Source organism: Octopus sinensis, linkage group LG22 (assembly GCF_006345805.1).
Source record: "Octopus sinensis linkage group LG22, ASM634580v1, whole genome shotgun sequence".
NCBI classification, from domain to species: Eukaryota; Metazoa; Mollusca; class Cephalopoda; order Octopoda; family Octopodidae; genus Octopus; species Octopus sinensis.
Window position 1 is genome coordinate 12,011,362 of NC_043018.1, and position 21,023 is coordinate 12,032,384.

The 21,023-nt window shown below is 38.7% G+C and overlaps 1 protein-coding gene across 7 annotated transcripts in view; it reads right to left on the minus strand.

The window, feature by feature from the left end:
- Nucleotides 1–21,023, minus strand: part of LOC115223206 (protocadherin Fat 4-like) — a 168,620-nt gene that overhangs the window by 142,239 nt on the left and 5,358 nt on the right. For 6 of the 7 annotated variants that reach the window (XR_005003481.1, XM_029793671.2, XM_029793670.2 and 3 more), the window contains exons 2-3: nucleotides 7,794–7,962; nucleotides 4,319–4,369 (exon numbers count right to left, since the gene is read on the minus strand). Coding sequence is in view for 6 of the 7 variants with exons in the window: in XM_029793671.2 (XP_029649531.1) it covers nucleotides 4,319–4,369; nucleotides 7,794–7,962 (220 nt within the window). In the remaining variant the exon portion in view is untranslated. Of the gene's footprint in view, nucleotides 1–4,318; nucleotides 4,373–7,793; nucleotides 7,963–21,023 lie in introns of all 7 variants that reach the window. The other variant, XM_036512321.1, reaches the window with a different exon arrangement.

Consider the following 21,023-nt stretch of genomic DNA (forward strand, 5'->3'; position numbering starts at 1 on the left):
TGGCTGGCAATGTGCCTGATGACCAGACATGTTTTTGTAGAAGATTGGAAATGAATGAGACTGCTTGTATGGCAAAGACACTCATTACAGTCATACAATGACAAGACACAAACATACACACACACACACACACACACACACACACACACACACACACACACACACACACACACACACACACATGCAATGAGTTTCTTTCAGTTTCCATTCACCAAATTCAATTACAAGGCTTTAGTTGTCCTAAAATTATATATTTCTTTACTACCCACAAGGGCCCAAACACAGAGAGGACAAACAAGGACAGACAAATGGATTAAGTTGATTACATCGACCCCAGTGTGTAACTGGTACTTAATTTATCAACCCCAAAAGGATGAAAGGCAAAGTTGACCTTGGCAGAATTTGAACTCAGAATGTAACGGCAGACGAAATACAGCTACGCATTTTGCCCGGCATGCTAACGTTTCTACCAGCTCGCCACCCTAAGATTATAATCACAGACATCTGTCCAAGTTGCCCCACAGTGGGACTGAAGCCCAAACCATGAAGTTGGGAAGCACCATGCACTTAAACTATTCTTCAAAACATTAATCTCAAAATATATTTGTTTCCTTAGCAAAACAGTGTTTCAGATAATTTAATTTCTTTTCTTTGTCAAGGGATACGTAATATGTATATAAACTCAAGAAGGGATTACACGTCAGGGTGAATGCTGTTGTTTAGCTTTAGATCAGGTCTGAGTGAGCAGTTCTAAAATCGAAAATTTGGACAAGCAAATCTGTGCCCCAATTGCTGAAGTAGGGATCACAAGGAAAGTTTCATCATGAACATAGCAGAGGCATGGGAAAAGATAGCAACGGTGAAAGACAAGAACAAATCCTGAAAAAATATTAAAATAAAATCATTTGGTGGTTGCACCTGGTTTGTTGTAGTTGCTTCATGGCTAATAAGAGTAAAAAGCAAGCTCCAATACAAGTGAAAAGAATTTGGACAATCTCTGGTAGCATCAATACTGCTCAGTATCAATGAAGAGGCCAAGGAAGGTGGTTAAATCATTGTGATACACAGCTGAATCTGATGAAGAGCAACTTTGTCTATACAAATCATATTCTTTCATTCTTTTTTTTTCTTTTGTTTGTTTCAGTCATTTGACTGCTGCCATGCTGGAGCACTGCCCTTTAGTCAAGCAAATCGACCCCAGGGCTTATTCTTTGTAAGCCTAGTACTTATTCTATCAGTCTCTCTTGCTGAGCTGCTAAGTGACGGGGACGTAACCACATCAGCATTGGATGTCAAGCAATGTTGGCGGGGACAAAAACAGAGACACAAACACACACACACATACACACACACACAAACACACACAAACACACACACACACACACATATATATATATATATATATATATATATATATATATATGTGTGTGTGACGGGCTTCTTTCAGTTTCCATGCAGTGGGACTGAACCCGGAACCATGTGGATAGTAAGCAAGCTACTTACCACACAGCCACTCCTGCACCTATATGTAAAGGTGTCAGGTAATACTGAATAAGTGTATAGACAGACCATAGTTAGTTTTGTGAATAAGGGGTTCAACTTTGGTTCTTAAGAATTTTTTGCATAATGAGATAAAAAACCAAGGCTGTGTAGATAGAACATTTATAGATAAAAGGTCTTACAGCTGTTTCCAGGATATTTATTAATTATATCCCTTCATCGGAAACGGTGTGAGAGGATGGTTAAGTCATGGTTAGTTTAGATGTGATACAAAATAGAGAGTGAGGTGGAGGAAAGAAAATAGATGCAAGATATGTATGGGTTTTGAAGTTGTGGATCCATTTTTTAGGTAGAATGGTATATATGTAAGATTCCAATACCTTATGAGTAAAGTCCGACAGAGTTTAAAATGGGTCCTTCCAAATATAGAGTTTATACACAATGTAAGATTCCAATACTTTATAAGTGAGATCCAGCAGTTTTTAAACTTGGTCATGCACCCATATATATATATATATTATATATATATATATATATATGCATATATACATACATATATGTACATAATTACATATATATGGTTACAGGACATCAAAAAAACGTTGAACACAATGAGAAACAAAAACATAAAAACAAAACATAGAAACGAACTTTTTTTCAAACAACGAAAAAAAAACAGAGAAACGAGACATACAACATAAAGAATATTCCCCTTCTTCAGTTGTTCCTGTTTCAACTACTCCACGTTTCGATATATATATATATATATATATATATATACCGGAGTAAACACATAAATGTGAAACAAGGTGGAAAAAAGAGTACTCAAATACCAGTGGTAGAGTAATATGCTTTATTTTAAGCAGCAGAAAATTCAACAAGATTTTGTTGAATTTTCTGCTGCTTAAAATAAAGTATATATATATATATATATATATATATATATATATATATATATATAAAGTAAACAGAAAATGGAGAAATATTGATCAACAACGAATGACTAGCATCAATTATTGCTTTTTGATATAAATAGATTGTATCCTATCTAAAACCTGTTTCTCTTTCCAATGTTCCATGGTATTGTCATTGAAAATTCTGAAAATATTCATCATATTTGGTAACACATCTGATCTGGAACATGGAGCTTCATCAGAGCAAAGAGAAATACATAAAAGAAAAGAAAAGAGGAAGAGCCTCAAGAAGAAGATGAGAATGGTATGATTAAATCGTACCATTTTGCATATATGATACCTCAGGACCTTGACTAAACTTAAAATATTAATTGGTGGGTTCATTTTCCTATGGGGAGTAACAGGGTAACAGTAAAACTAACACCTGTTTCTTTATTTTTATAACTTATCAGGGTCCATATGTGTTTCCCTTTCTCTACTTCTTCCTGTTTTCCATTATTAGTCTCTTCTGATGTTACTGGTATCTTTCTTCTCTTTCTTCTCTGCATCTCTCTCACACAATGTTGTTGGCATCTCTCTTCTATCTTCCTTTCTTTTCTGCACACTCACTCTCTCCTCCATGTTCTTTCCCCTTGGTATAGCTGGTCTCACACACTGAGTCTCCTCTACGTTTTCCTTTCTCTTCTTCAGGGGACTCTTAGGTGGTGAGTCCGTGTTTCCCCCTCTTTTATTCTTTCTTTCTTACCGTATATTTTTCTCCCACATTTTCAGTATTCTTTTGACCCACTTGATTTTGCTCCTCAACTCTTTGTTCCTCTTCCTCTCCTTGCTGCTCCTGCTTTACCTCCTCTTCATGTTTCTAGGAACACCTAGCCTTCATGTGTCCCTGTACTCTACACTGGTAGCAGATGGGAGGTTTTCCCTCCACCACCACTTTTACTCTCTCTTCCTCGAGCAAGATGACCTCCTCTGCAATTTTATGTAGATCTGGTAAATGATTTGGACCATCACTTTGAGGCCATATCCCCAACAGTTTACCTCTGTTGTTCTTGTGACTTTCAGAACTTTCACTTCTTTCCCCGTGTTGTAGAGGATGGTTGCCACTAGCCATGCCTCGTCAATATCTGGCGGGGGCACTCTGCCAATCCTAACTCTAACAGCACATTTGCTACACTAGGTTGGCAGCAGCACCCACTCTGATAATCTCAATGGCACAGAGGAGTGCTTTATCGTGTCTTGTTTGCGCGCGAACCGAGCCTCCACTGTGCCATACTTCTTGCCTCTAGTATAGAATGTCGTGAGGCTTCTAATGTCCTTTAGACATTCTGCTACTACTTATGCAGTAGCTATTTCGATCTTTTGGGTTGTTGTGGACAGCCTTCTATAAATTACTGTCCTTTTAGTTGTCTTCGCTGTCACTTCTTTTGGCAGGGTCAACCTCAGGCTGGCACCTTCCTTTATTATAATTCATTAAACTTCTTCAATTTCTTTTCATCTATTTCTACTTTTCTTGTTTGTAATATATCAGCAGTCAATCCTTTTCCAGTTGCTACAGCATAATTACCAGCTGGAACTGGTTGGCTCACCCATAAATGGGGAAGAAAACAATTAGGCAAAAATAATAATTCAATAATTAACAATAGAAATGGGAGGCCTTCAACGAGTGATCAACAAAGTGACTTACACAGGTCAAAATGACTAAATACACAACATGGACTCTACCGTCAAACCGTCAAACTGTCCACCTTCAGTCATGTGGGGACGTTCAGGATTGTTTTTGTCGTTGGTAGCAGGTGTGGTAGTATAGAGATGAAGAGGAAGAGTGTGTTGGCAGAGAAAGAAAAAGAAGGAGAATAGTAAAAATATTGGAAAGATATTAAAAAAATATCAAAAACATATCATACCTGTTGTTTTAGGTTTATCATGTAATGTTACAAACTCTGTGGCTGCACATTCTGAAATAAAAAGAAAAATAGATAAATAAAATACTTAAATTGTAAACATTATATTATGTAAATATTTCGCACCTCAGGAAGAGCCTTATGCAAACTAATGTAGTGTTTTGTTCTCTTTTCTTTCTCTGAAATAAGAAATCAGTCTTTGTTTGGATCCTTGTCTATCTCTGTGAATCTGGTACCTTTTCCCAACAGCAAAGTGACATGAAGCACACAACTGAGTGAAAAATGCAACCTAAAATATGACTCCAAGATATGGTACCTGTTCCTGAGAATAAATGACCAGAGGTAAAGAATCTGGAATACAGCTCCCAAATTTTGTATTTATTTTCCTATAACTAAGTGAGCTGAGGCACAGAACCCAAGTGAGACCCACACTACAATACAAGTTCATAATTTGTGAGCTATTTTAAATGGCTGAGTATCTCACAGACGTTTGTACCTTTCATCTAGTCTTTCTGTAGACTCAGATTGTAATTATGTGTAATGAGGCTGGGATCTTTGAAATAATGGCCCATCTGATAGGCTTCCAAAGAGTTTCTGGACATTCAATTTCACTAACAAAGCTTGAGTCAACTCGAGGCTCTAATAAATGTTGCTAGACATGAAACTGAACCCAGAACCTTAACAATTACAAAAGATATCAAGCAAATGAGGGAACCTGGGGTCACTTAATCAGCTGGACAGCAACCAAATCTTTCTCAAAGTCATACTCTGAACTTTTAAAAAATGCAAGAATATATATATATATATATATATATATATATATATATATGTAGATGCAGGAATGGCTGTGTGGTAAGTAGCTTGCTTACCAACCACATGGTTCCGGGTTCAGTCCCACTGTGTGGCACCTTAGGCAAGTGTCTTCTACTATAGCCTCAGGCCAACCAAAGCCTTGTGAGTGGATTTGGTAGACGGAAACTGAAAGAAGCTCGTCATATATATATGTATATATATGTTTGTGTGTGAGTGTGTGTCTGTGTTTGTGTGTCTGTTTGCCTCCCCATCCCCCCATCGCTTGACAACCGATCCTGGTGTGTTTACATCCCCATAAATTAGCGATTCAGCAGAAGAGACCAATAGAATAAGTACTAGGCTTACAAAGTATAAGTCCTGGGGTCGATTTACTTGACTAAAAGGCGGTGCTCCAGCATGGCCACAGTCAAATGACTGAAACAAGTAAAAGAGTATATATATATATATATATATATATATATATATATATATATGTAGATGCAGGAATGGCTGTGTGGTAAGTAGCTTGCTTACCAACCACATGGTTCCGGGTTCAGTCCCACTGTGTGGCACCTTAGGCAAGTGTCTTCTACTATAGCCTCAGGCCAACCAAAGCCTTGTGAGTGGATTTGGTAGACGGAAACTGAAAGAAGCCTGTCATATATATATGTATATATATGTATGTGTGTGAGTATATGTTTGTGTGTCTGTTTGCCTCCCCATCCCCCCATCGCTTGACAACCGATCCTGGTGTGTTTACATCCCCATAAATTAGCGATTCAGCAGAAGAGACCAATAGAATAAGTACTAGGCTTACAAAGTATAAGTCCTGGGGTCGATTTACTTGACTAAAAGGCGGTGCTCCAGCATGGCCACAGTCAAATGACTGAAACAAGTAAAAGAGTATATATATATATATCATCAACATCGTCATCATCATCGTTTAATGTCCGATTTCCACGCTAGCACGGGTTGGACGGTTCGACCGGGGTCTGGGAAGCCAGGGGCTGCTCCAGGCTCCAGTCTGATCTGGCAGTGTTTCTACAGCTGGATGCCCTTCCTAACGCCAACCACTCCGCGAGTGTAGTGGATGCTTTTTACGTGCGACCTGCACAAGTGCCAGGGGGATCTGGCATCGGCCACGATCGGTTGGTGCTTTTAACGTGCCACCGGCATGGAAGCCAGCCAAGGCGGCGCTGACATCGGCCATGTTCGGATGGTGCTTTTTATGTGCCACCGGCACAGAAGCCAGTCGAGGCGGCGCTGGCATCGGCCACGTTTGGATGATGCTTTTTATGTGCCACTGGCACAGAAGCCAGTCGAGGCGGCGCTGGCAATGCCCACGTTCGGATGGTGCTTTTTATGTGCCACCGGCACAGGTATCACAACTACTATTTCCATTGATATTTGTTTCGATGTTCATGTACATGCACTTGACTCAACAGGTCTCCTCAAGCACAGCGAGATGTTCTGGGATCCAAGGTACTTTGAATGGGCAGGGGCTATGCAGAACTGGTGCCGGAAGCATCCCGGGTCTTTGCAGTCACAGCACATCTCCAGAGATCTCAGTCCTTCGCCATTGCCTCAGTGAGGCCCAACGCTCTGAGGTCATGCTTGACTACCTCATCCCATGTCTTCCTGGGTCTACCTCTCCCCCAAATTCCTTCAACTGTTTGAGAGCGGCACTTCTTCACACATCTCTCCTCATCCATCCGCAGTACATGACCATACCATCGCAAGCGTCGCTCTTGCACACCACATCTGATGCTTCTTATGTCTAGCATTTCTCTCAGGGTGCTTACACTCTGTCATGCATTCACAGTGACATTACACATCCAGTGGATCATGCTAGCTTCATTTCTTTCAAGTCTACGCATGTCCTCTGCAGTCACGGCCCATGTTTCATTACCGTGAAGCATGGCAGTTCGCACACATGCATCATACAATCTACCTTTCACTCTGAGTGAGAGACCCTTTGTCGCCAGTAGGGGTAGGAGCTTTCTAAACTTTGCCCAGGCTATTCATATTCTAGTGGTGACACTCTCTGAGCATCCACCTCCACTACTAACTTGGTCACCCAGGTAAGTAGTGGAGGTGGATGCTCAGAGAGTGTCACCACTAGAATACGAATAGCCTGGGCAAAGTTTAGAAAGCTCCTACCCCTACTGGCAACATAATTACTACTTCTGCTACTTCTGCTCCTGTTGCTACCAACAAGGTAGTCTCTATGCACTTGCATAAGAAATCACACCCATGCAAAAAAAATAAGCTATTTTACACTAGAACACCTTTTGTCATAAGATCTGCACCATGAAGGTTGACCTAGGTTTAAACTATTTTTTTAAAATTTCTTTATTACTCACAGGGGGCTAAACAGAGAGGGGAAAAACAAGGACAGACAAAGGGATTAAGTCAATTACATTGTCCCCAGTGCATAACTGGTACTTATTTAATCAACCCCTAAAGGACGAAAACCAAAGTCGACCTCAGCAGAATTTGAACTCAGAACATAACAGCAGACGAAATACTGCTAAGCATTTTGCCCATCGCGCTAACAATTCTGCCAGCTCACCACCTTTAAGCTATAGGTTTAAACTATTGCAACAGCAACAGCTGCTGCTACTGCTGCTGCTGCTGCTACTGCTACTACAACAACAACAAAAGGTATAAAATATTGTTAACTCACTTATTTCATCTGCAGAAGCAAAATGAACCAATCCAAACAGCACAAAGATACTCTGCACAAAACAAATGTTCATTGCCATCATAGTAAATTTGGTTTTGTTGTTGAAGTTGTTCTTGTTTTTATTTTTCCTGCTACTCTTTGATTCCCTGGATGGAATTTCTTGTTGTACCTGGAAATTTATTTGAAATATTTAAAAAAGAATTAATGAAAGTGAAAGTTAAGATCATTAAATATATTGTGTTAAGAATCTTAGAATAGCTAAACAAAAACACCGTATTTAGAAAGTATAAATGCAAGTGTGCATGCATGCACACACACACACACACACACACTCACACACACACACACACACATGGATGCAGTGGTGAAAGTCAATAAGAAAGGTTGGATGATGGAGAGCCTAATGAAGGATTGGCTCAGAGAGGTGCTACGCCAAGTGACCGGGGGGAATGTTTTTCACACAAAAAAGCATTGCTCGTTATGGACAGCATGAGGGCCCATATAACAGATTCAGTGAAAGCTACCATCAAGAGTACAAACTCAATTCCAGCTGTGATTCCTGGGGGCACCACTAAATATTTGCAGCCACAGGACATCAGCGTGAACCGGGCATTTAAAGTGGCACTGCGCCGTGAGTGGCGAGAAATCCTTCACCAAAACAGGCCGCATGCAAAGAGCATCTGTCACTCAAGGCTGCTAGTGGATCCTAAATGCGTGGAGCCGTGTCAAAATATCCACCATCACCAACAGGTTTCGAAAAGCTGGACTGCTGCGTGACGAAGAGGACCGGGGGGGGGGGGCTCAAGTGAGAGTGACAACGAAGAGGCTGAAGTGAATGACAAGATCCTGAGGCTGTTCAGTTCGGACACTGAAGAAGAGGACTTTGATGGTTTCAGTGCAGAGGAAGAAGATGAAGAAGGCAATCAATGACTTTTGACCTGGTAAGCTGTAGTATGTGTGTGTGTGTGTAGCAGTGGAGGGAACCCGTGGAAGAGGCAGACCCAGGAAAAACTGGGACGAGGTGGTGAAGCACAACCTTCAAACTTTAGGTCTCACTGAGGAAATGACCAGCGACCGAGACCTTTGGAAATATGCTGTGCGTGAAAAGACCAGGCAGGACAAGTGAGTCCAGCCCACTTATGCATGCCTTTCCTCTCTTGGACACAAAGACCTGTTGAGGCAAGCGAAGTCGATATCGAACCTCATCCGACGACAGGCACCCATGCCAACCCCCTTTGCTTGCGAAGACATGTTGGGGCAAGCGAAATCGAAATCGAAATCGGAATCGAAATTGAACCAATCCTATGACTGGCACCCGGCAGATGCCAGGACTCCTGGACTGGAGATACGTAAAAAGCACTATCCGAATCGTGGCCAATGCCAGCGCCGCCTCGACTGGCTTCCGTGTCGGTGGCACGTAAAAAGCACCATCTGAATCGTGGCTGAAGCCAGTGCCGCCTCGACTGGCTTCCATGCAGGTGGCACGTAAAATGCACCAATCCGACCGTGGCCGATGCCAGCCTCGCCTGGCACCAGTGCAGGTGGCACGTAAAAAGCACCCACTACACTCACGGAGTGGTTGGCGTTAGGAAGGGCATCCAGCTGTGGAAACATTGCCAGATAAGACCGGAGCCTGGTGCAGCCTTCTGGCTTCCCAGATACCCGGGTGTGCTCTGTAGTCTGGAATTTACGGGATATACTTATATATGTATACATACATATACAATACATACATATACATGCATACATTTACATACATATACAAACATAAATATATCATAGTGGAAGTAATAGAAATGCAACTAATATATATATATATATATATATATATATATATATATATACATAGTGAAAGTATAAATAGTTTCCCTATTAAAACTGAAAGTATTATCTCATATTACAATAGAGATGTTATTGTTTCACTTTTGACATGTAATACTGAAATAGTGTAAGAGATAAGAGATTGCTCCAGGCTTGCATTAGGCAAGAAGTTGAAACTTTTTTGGGCCCATGACACTGCATGTACCCTAAGTAAGGCATGTGTAAAATTTGAATGAAATTGGTTGGGTAGTTCTCGAGTTTTAGTGATGCATGCATACAGACAGACAAAGAAACAGACAGACAGAGAGAAACACATTCTCAGTTTCATATATATAGATAAAAGCAAAGATAGAAAGAGCAAAAATATGCAGGGATGGATAGCTAGTAGAAGGTGAATGAAAGAGAGAGAGGGGGAGAGATAAAGAGAGGGGGAGAGATAAAGAGATAAAGAGAGAGAGAGAGAGAGCTGCTTGTCTGAGAATGGACTTTATTGCTATGACATCAGGTTTAAAGATAACAGAAGCACATCCCTGAATGGAAGGTAGAGATTTGTCTCATTGTTCACCGGCAGATTACAAACTTTCCTTTCGCACCCCTGTTGCCACATAACTTCCAACTGATTTCTACTATTGATAGGAGATATCTAATCACATATAGAGCTGTTGTTGCTGGCTACAAAATACCACTGTGTCTGTGAAAACATTATATGTAGTTAAGCTTATGTGAACCTCTTTAAAGCAGGGAACATGATGAACCTGATGGTAGAGGATAGGGTCCACATGATTTATATTAATTATAATCGAAACTATATAAATATAAACTTATGCATGTACTCTTTTACTTGTTTCAGTCATTTGACTGTGGCCATGCTGGAGCACTGCATTTAGTCGAGGAAATCAACCCCAGGACTTATTCTTTGTAAGCCTAGTACTTATTCTATTGGTCTCTTTTTGCTGAACTGCTAAGTTGCAGGGATGTAAACACACCAGCATCGGTTGTCAAGCAATGTTGGGGGGACAAACACAGACACAAAAATATATACACACACATACATATATATATATATATATATATACATATATACGATGGGCTGCTTTCAGTTTCCGTCTACCAAATCCACTCACAAGGCTTTGGTCGGCCCGAGGCTATAGTAGAAGACACTTGCCCAAGGTGCTACACAATGGGACTGAACCCGGAACCATGTGGTTCGTAAGCAAGCCACTTACCACACAGCCACTCCTACGCCTATTCACTTTGTCTAGTTCCGCTCAACAGATATTAATCACATCAATGATACAGTGTGAAAAAAATAAAATACAGTTTACAAGTAATAACTCCCTAGTGTCAGTTTCATTCAACTTTTGCTTGTTAGTAATTTCATTGGTTATTCCGATATATTTTAGCACCTCCACTTCAAATTAGCTTCTACTAGATATGGTCAGTACTATGACAGGTACATATACTTACTGATGTGTATGTATCTGACTTTATCTAAAATCGGTTTAATTTTAAATAGCAGTTTACATGTAATGCTTCTCGGTTATTGTTACATTCAGGCTATCACAGAAATTAAGGCTCAACCAATTATTCTAACTTAACCCTTTAGCATTCAAATTACTTTATCAAAATTAATGCCTATTTTTTTACATAGTTTTAAATTTATCATTCATTATCTTTTAGCTTCAAAATATTAATGATGTAATTGTTTATTTTTAGAATGTCATTGTATGGAGCATGTGGGAAGCCAGATCTGCCTAAACATAAAACAGGTAGCATATCTGGGCTAGTTATGACTAGTTTCAATGCTAAAGAGTTAATCAATTATTCAAAATTATCCTTATTTAGCTGATCATGACTCAACTGTTAATTGTAATCAAGCAATATTATATCTTTCTAAAGTATTCTCAGTATTAATAACTATTCATCTGAACTTTGATATTCTATGCTGCATGGTATTGTCTGGCATTGCCTTGCATTAATATCCTATCAAGATATTTTATCTTCTATTTTTATCATGGGTGTTAACATGAATGCACCATTGCTACTTGTCAATAAGATATGGTTACCTCCACCCAGGAAGGAGGTTATGTCTGCATTGCCGTTCGTCTGTCCGACTGTGTGCAAAATAACTCAAAAAGTTGTCAACGGTATTTGATGAAACTTGCAGAAAAAGTTGATAATGACACAAGGAACAGATGATGAAATTTGGGTAGTGATCCAGGAATTTTTATGGATTCTTGAAGGATTTTTCATTTGTTATGTTTACTTCACATGAAGTATTACAATGTTACGTTCTTTGATTATCTCCCTTGAAAACACATCGGTTCCATGTAACCTATGGTGGTGTTGCTGTTTAGAGACAGTGATGGTGATGATGATGATGATGACGATGGTCGAGATAAGTATGGGAGGTGGATAAAATAGCATCGATGGTTATAATGGTGACAGGAATGGTGTGATGTGTGATGCTGAGGTGATGGTGGTGTTGATGATAGTGTTAGTCGTGTGGTGATGGTGGTATTGCAGTGGTGAAAGTGACTGTCAAGGTAACCGTCATGATAACATTGATGACGGTGTATGTGGCTGAAGTGGAAGCAGTGACAATGCTGCTGATGATGATGTTGGTGGTTGGGAACTGCTTCAGATGATTCCTGTTTTTAAAGGGTTTTGTTTCTTAAAATCATATGGCTGTGTTATTTATTTTTTACCCCCACCAAGGAGGTTATGTTTTTCCTGGCGTTGGTTTGGGAAATTGGGCGATTCTCAGCATGCGTGTATATGGGTGGAAATGAGCTGCTTGGCGGAGGTCTGCACTCTCTGAGTGCTTCTCTAGTTTGTCTATACTTTGGAATTATGAACTATTCTCTGTATTAATCTCTAATTACAATATATCAGAGTATTTAAAATCATAAACAAGCATCATAAGGAATCTAGAAGTAGCGGTAAATATTCCTTTACTCTTTTATTCTTTTACTTGTTTTAGTCATTTGGGCTAATTGGGGCTGCAGCCCAAAACTAAAGAGAGCTAAATAGCATGACTACAGTACATCTATAATGATTATATACCCCAGTGGTGTTTGATCAGAGGTGAAGGACAGATGAGAATTAATTCTGTAATGCAATCATTCTATTCTTCCAGTCCCAAGTTGAATTCCAACTGTTGGCCAATTTGTCCCAAAGTTCTAATCTCGATGTAAAATTAATGAAGCGAATGTCATTCATCTCGTCCTTCATCTCTGACAAATGCCAGCCAAGATGATGCGAATCGGCCAAGCTTTACCTGTTAGAAATAGCAACTGAAATGCTTTTAAATCAGATCCCAATGCTGGATGTTCAAGAACCAAATGAAGGACAGATTTTCAATCCCGGGATCATCCTGATTCCAAAAAAGGTAGAATATGTCTGTGTAGAGTAAATGTAGATACAGTCAGATACAGTCAAGTGTGTATATAAATAGATTTGTTCCTTGATAATGTCCAATGTTCCATGGCTGCTTGGGCTGGAGGGTGAGATTTGATACTATTGGTCTAAAGACTAAGTTTCTGCAGCTGGATGTCATAACACCATCAACTTCATAGTTTCGACTGAATGCTTTTTTTTTTTTACATTTCACTGGCACTAGTATGGTCGCTATGCATCATGCATGACTACGAACCCTAAGGAGGTTGGTGGGGGATGAGCAACTATACAAAGTGATAAGAGATTGAATCATCATCATTTAACATCCGTTGTCCATGCTGGTATGGCTTGGACAGTTTGATCATAGCTGGCTGGACAGAGATCAACACTAGGTTCCAGTCTGATTTGGCTTGGTTCTATGGCTAGATGCCCTTCCTAATATCAATCACCTTACAAAATGTGTTGGGTGTTTTTACATGGCTGAACCGCTAAGTTATGGGGACATAAACACATCAGCATTGGTTGTCAAGTGAGGGGGGACAAACACAGACACACAAACATATACACACACACATACATATATATATTTATATACATATATATATATATACAACGGGCTTCTTTCAGTTTCTATCTACCAACCTCTCATTTGGTTTGTGGTATGGTCTGTAAGAACAGGAGCTCAGGTCTGATATAATGTCTAAAAAGTTTACAATGGTAAGGTTAGTCTCAGTGGTTATCTTGAGTCCCATGGAGATAAGAGTGCTAATTAGGTCCTTCCTAAGTCTATCAAGGGTTCCCATTAGCTCCTCTAGAGATGGCCTAAGTGACATCTCTGTAAAGACCAACGACAACTGATGGAACCTCTTGTTTAGTAAGCACTCCTAAGCTGCGAGTAGAGGCAGGATGATCATGTAGGGTACATAATGACTGCTCAGTAGGGAGGCTGATGTGAATCCGAGCGGAGCATGTATGAGGCTGGGGTGGTGGCCACCACCAGCAGCCAGAGAAACAGCCTAAGCAGCAATGGCACATCTACTGACAACAGCAACAACAATGATAGCTGTGACGGCAGTAGCAACAGCAGCACTTCAAGCAGCAGCAACACAAACTTATACAAACAGGAGCAAATGATGCAAGCTTTGCATAGCAGAGCAGGAAAGAATCCTTAAAAAAACTCACTCAACCTGGGAACCTTTTTAAACTCCAGGAAAGAAGTATTCAGTCGCTTCCCTCATCTAAAATGTTTCCTATTTCAGACTTGGAATTCTCCATTCATTGAATAGTCTTGTCACAGCTCCTTTGAATTTCACTGTGGCTGGAGTAACTCCATCCTGCCTGCAACACAGACAATTATTTTTTGCTCAGAAAACCAACTGATCATTATGCATTTCTTCCTCCAGTTGTAGAGAGATTATATGCCTTCAGTCATTTGAGTCTGATGAGTTATCTATACTGCTAAGTGCTTTATAGATGCAAAACTGCAAAACCAATATTCACTCTATTGGCCGTGAGAATATCGAACCACTTCACAACTTTTCGCGATTTTAGAAAACAACACGCTACCGGACTAAGTAAATTAATCTGGCGTTTGAAGAACGCGAACTCAGCATTTAGACTGGAATGGTCGATTTTATCGGTGGCTGTACCGTTTGATAGGGGCAAAAGAATCTGTAATCTCTGTAACTCTGAACTTTTTCACATTTTGTTCGCCCGAGGGCAGCTAGTGAACGGGATTTTGCAACACTCTTTCAGATGTCCCCACTGGAGGCGACTGACATTTCTTGCACACAATTGAAGCCTAAGATAATTAACACCTTGATGTCATAAGAAAAGAAAAAAAAATTGTTTGGAAGAAATTTGGAAAAAATTTTGAATTAAATTTGAAAGGGGAAATTACTCCCCTTTTAGCGTATGTTCTGCTACTTTTTTTAGAAACAATATCAGGGATTATACTCCCCTGTTTTTTGACAAGTCATCTGTATATAAACTGGTCATAGACGAACACACAGACACAGAATTTTATCAGCCGCTTGACCAGCAATGCCTACAATACAATATACTTTCCCTCTAGCTGCTTCCTAACATACTGCCACACATACATAGGCGCATACACACACACATACATGTAGGTAGCTCCTCACACCCAAATAAGATAACTGTCATTCTTAAGACAATTTGAACATTAACACTAGTTATACAGAATATATTCACACTCTTTGGGTTTTCTGTGATTCTTCCCCTACCTGATTTGACCGTGGTTTGACCTAGGTTTATTCCAACGGATTTTTTCGTCGGCCTTCACCCACTCTGACGTCAGCGCATATTGAGAGACAGTTTTGTGCCATTTTTACCATGGGCTCCTAGGGAGCATTTTGTTCGAAAAGCTTGCTGCGCATTTGTTTTGAGATTTTAAATTCCTGGATTTTCCTGAAGAGAAAGCTGCAGAATGGTCTCCTTATTCAATCCGAATTTGGGAATTTGCAGCCTTTGAAACATGTGTAGAAAATAATAAAAAGGAATTTTGTAGAATCTTCGTTCGGCTCCATTTCTTCCCTTCACTAAATATATAAAACTTCGATTATCCGCGCTAAAGCACGGGGACGAAACCCCATGGTCGTAACCTCAACCGTGTCTTTTCTGGTGTGATTTTTGCTACACAGGTATCGGTTAAATTTTGAATAATCCGTAACAAGATAATTCATTTATCCATTTCATTAAACATATATATATATATATATATATATATATATGTATTATGTGAAATAGAAAGATGAATATCTTGTAGTTGATTATCAAAAGTTTAACCGATACCTTAGTAGCAAAAATCACAGCAGTGAACAGCACGGTTGGAGGTACAACCATCTGGCGTTGCAACCGTGCGTTGGTGCGGATAATTGAATTAAAACATTATTGGTGAATTGAAGAAATGGAGCTGAACGCAGATTGAACAGAAATCGTTTTATTTCATTCTAGAATGAAATAAAACGATTTCTGTTCAATCTGCGTTCAGCTCCATTTCTTCAATTCACCAATAATGTTTTATATATATATGTATGTATGTATGTATGTATGTATGTATGTATGTATGTATGTATGTACATATATATATGTATGTATGTATGTATGTATGTATGTATGTATGTATGTATATATGTATATATATATATATATATATATATTATATATATATATATTATATATATATACATATATATATATGGGTTGTGTGTGTGTGTGTATAAAATAAAAAGTGTGTTATAAGCATTTATAGTATAAAATCTTATATAAACTCAACTAACAATTAAATAATGGAGAAGAGAAGATGTTAAAAGCTTTTATAAAGTTTTAATCTGTGTGATCATTTCGAATAATACCAGCATGTAAGAAACATGATGAAATTAAATTAATTATAATATATTACAAATGCTCATAACACACTTTTTATTTGTCATATTCTCATATTTTAAATATTTGCATTAGCAAGTTACTACTTTGGTATGAAGAATCTTTATTAAAAATCTAACATTTTGGACCCCAAAACAGTTCAAAATGTCCTACTTGAACTAAACTGTTCTCTCTCTCTCTCTCTCTCTCTCTCTCTCTCTCTCTCTCACACACACACACACACACACACACACACACACACGGAGGCAAATTACTTCCACAAAAGAAATTATTCTGTTCTTAGCAACTACAAGTTGACTTCAGCATATTTTTGCAAAACTGATCTCCAAGCTGGTCGGTTTTTTAGGGAAAAGATAAGAAAGTCTTCACGTCTTCTATAACTGGTATTTTAACATATGTTCTAAGAAAAGAACTTTGCAATCATTTTAACCCATTTCTGATAAATATGATATTGGTAGTACTTATCAGCACTGAAATCAGGTCTTCAATAATTCTATAAATTTTGTAAATATTCAATAATTGAACAAACTTTTGAATATGACTTCATATATTTGCTTTAAATATAGGTTTGATATTCATTAGCATTCCAAGTAAAATGTTTCGTCTTTGAGTTTGAATTCCATCGAGATCATCTTTGCCTTTCATCCTTTCAGGTTTGATAAAATAAGTACCAGTTGAATACTGGGGTCAATGTAATCAACTTATCCCTTCCCCGTAATTACTGGCATTGTGCCAAAATTTGAAATCAATATAGGCTTGACGTAATATATTCATACATTAATTAAAATAACATTAACTAAAATGTCATTCTATATGAATAAATATATATAAATAAATACGCCATAATCTTTTAGAATCTATGGAATTTTCTAAGAAGTATAGAATGCTACTTGCGTTGTAGAATTCTAATTACAAGAAACCTGTTAATTAACCCAAGTTCCTATTTTTGGATGTTTCTGACGATTTTTCAAATTTAAATTTTAGAAACTATTATTATTTTAGAAACTTTAAAAAAAATTTATTTAAATACATTGTCAGACATTCGAAATAGTTGTCTTACATAAATAAGAATTGCAGGGTTGGGTGTCCTGCATTTTTCCATGTTTTATGGTACACCACATTTCAAAATACTCACAGACAGACATTTTTTTGAAAATATTTCATTTCATATTTTCAAGTTTAAAATCCATTTGGAATGTATTCTTTTACTCTTTTACTTGTTTCAGTCATTTGACTGTGGCCATGCTGGAGCACCGCCTTTAGTCGAGCAAATCGATCCCAGAACTTATTCTTTGGAAGCCTAGCACTTATCCTATCGGTCTCTTTTGCTGAGCCACTAAGTTACGGGGACGTAAACACACCACCATCAGTTGTCAAGCGATGTTGGAAGGACAAACACACACACATGCACATACATACATACATAATAATAATAATAACAATAATAATAATAATAATAATATGTACCACGTGAGATGACACTTCCTTTTGATGTTAATGTTGCTGACGTAGATATCTCTTTGGAGGAGAATCTCATTGAATTGCAGAATGATGAAATATTTCAGGCAAGATTTAAAGATAGGAAACATAACATATGGAAAAATAATGACACTGCTACAAAGTATCCACTGCTCTAGGAGGGCGCAGGTGTGTGTCACTGCTTTTCTTTCATCTGACCTTGTTGAATCTGGTTTCAGTTGTGTTACTCAACTCGACTTTGTGGAAAAAGGTGATCTTTGATTACCATGACAACATTGGAGCCAAACATTACAAAACTAGCAGAGCAACATCAACTGCAAAGCTCACATTAAATAACATGGTACTAAAGTACTATCTTCATCATCATCATCATCATCATCATCATCATCATCGTTTAACGTCCGCTTTCCATGCTAGCATGTGCTGTTTAAACAAAAAACAGAGCGAATATATTGTCAGAAAGTACCTACTGTGAAAGGGGCACCACAACACCACATGTAGGATGCTGAAGCAAAGAAAGAGAGCTAGCAGTCCTAGCTGTGGGCAGATGGTGAGCTGACTACCCAAAAGGGGAAATAGACAGAGTCCTGTCAGTCGAGCTCCTTCTATGTGTTTCATGACTTCCGTTAAGGGCTGTTGTGTCTTGCTTATGCATCATGGCTGCCCGCTTTGTCCCTTCTGGGCCTTTTATGTTTAGCCCTGAGATAATCAAAGCAGGCATGATGGGTACGCTACAGACTCCCTTGGCAGTCGTGAAGCTATGGCAATAACAAGAGACAAAAGAATAAGGATCTAAAGTGCAAAACATACCAGAAGACTTTCAGGTATGAAATATTCAACCAAAGAAAATGTAATATGTAACAATATGACAATAAAAATAGGGAGCCAACTCAACAATGAAAATAGCATGAAAACAAAATATCACAATTCAAGGAAAGAGTTCATTCAATGTTCCTTTAGATATAAGTCTGAGTCAATATTTTTGGCCAATGTACTTTTCGCCTGCCCCTAGTTGTTACGGAGGGCAAATTTGAAGTTTGTTTTGTGAGTGGTGTCTGTTGTGCAGTGTGTGCATTATGTGTTATGGGAGTGGGAATAGTTGTGTCGATGTAGGACTTTCTTTAGTCTATCCACACTGACAGTGTCTTTCACACCTTTATAGTCAATAGTAATGAATTTGTCGGCATGACATAACACGCGATAAGGTCCTTGGTATGGAGGGGTTAATAGATGACCAACTGCATCACTCCTCATAAAAACATGAGTCCAGGATGATATGTCCACAGGAACATAGGAGTTTGTGGATTGCTGTCTTGTGTTGGTGAGAGGCAAAGTCTCCATGTAATGTCTAAGATGATCCACAGAGTTTGAGTAATCTGGTCTCTGGGGTAGAGATATTTTTGAAACATTTAAAAATTAATATTTCATTCTTATCTTTGAAAATGCTTATTGTTTTGTATTCCACATTTGTATAATGTTTGCATGTAGAATATATTTTATTCAGTATAAACTTCATTTGATTTCCTTCGATATTATTAGACTAAATTGTTTTAGGTGTGTACATACTTCTCTGAGATATAGTGTATGTATATGTATGTATATATATATATATATATATATATATATATATATATATATTATATATATATATATATATATATATATATATATATGCTAGCATGGAAAGCGGACGTTAAACGATGATGATGATGATGATGATGATGATATATATATATATATATATATATATATATATAAATGTATGTATATTTATATACATATATATATTTATATATATGCATATGTGTGTGTGTAAGGGATGTTTGAATGGAGGCGTGGTGGTACATATTGCATCCAAGAGGTAAGGTGGAGAAGTAACAGTGATGGACTAGGTGGTGTGGGCAAACTCCTTGCAGAAAAATGAGTAGATAAGGTCAAAGAGGTAGTCAGAGTGTGTGATGGAGTACTAGTCTAGATAGAGTACTAGTCTAGATAGAGGCTAGTCTTGCAGAATAGTATAGCGACAATTATATCTAGCTATGCCCCACAAGCAGGCCTACCAAATGAACGGAAGGAACACTTTCATGATATTCTTTTCCAGACTACTTCAAAGACAAGTGACAATGGTATCTTCCATGGTGTTCATAGGGTCCATGAAATTGGTTCCCAAAAACAAAGAGGAAACAAGGCTACTGGAGCTCTGTGATGCAAATAACCTTTTGATCTGCAACATCAACTTCAGGAAGCCAGCCAGCCACCTGATAACCAATTAATCAGGTGACTCTGCTAGCCAGATCGATTTCATTCACACCAGTGGGATGCATGGTTGTTCTTAAATACAAAGACCCTCCCTGATGAAGAATGTACCTCCTAGCATAGACTAGTCATTAGCGACTTTAGACTCCTGGCTAGAACAATGCCAAGAAAGAGGCCAATCTGGAAAAGAAGGATTTGGAAGCTTAAGGACCCTTCATATGGTCAGAGATTTAGGGACAGCCTAACTGTGAAATTTGATGAGAGGGAGGAGGACTACAAACTTGTGACATAAAGGTCAACTGGGAATTCCTGCAAGACCAAATCTGTGGCTAGTGCAAGGTCCCTTCCAGACCTAGGGTAATGTGGTGGTGGAACAATACTGTAGACAGGGTCATTAGAGCAAAGAAACAGGCCTGGAAGGCATGGAAGAGTGGGGGCAGCAGGGAAATGTATCAGATAGTGAGAATAGAAGCTAGGAAACAGGTCTATCTTGTGAAGGGAGAAGCAGAAATGAAGTTTGCCCACGTTCAGCATCATGTGGACCAAAGATCTGAAGTATTTTGGATTGCAAGACAGTGTGTGAGAGAAAATTGTGATGCCATGTCATTTGATGTGCACTTGCATTTAATGAGTCTGCAAAGAAAGATGCTTGGAGATGCCATTATGAAAGACTGTTGAACATGGAGAATGAATGGGAGGAGGAGAGTCTGCCAAAGGCTGACCAGCTAACTGAATCGACAGTACCCTGGTAGATAAAGCAATTAAGGGTATGAAGACAGGGAAATACCTGGTCCATTAGGAATCACCACTGAGATGCTTAAAATATCAGGCTGTGTGGGTTATGGTCTTGTCACCTGCATCGTAAAT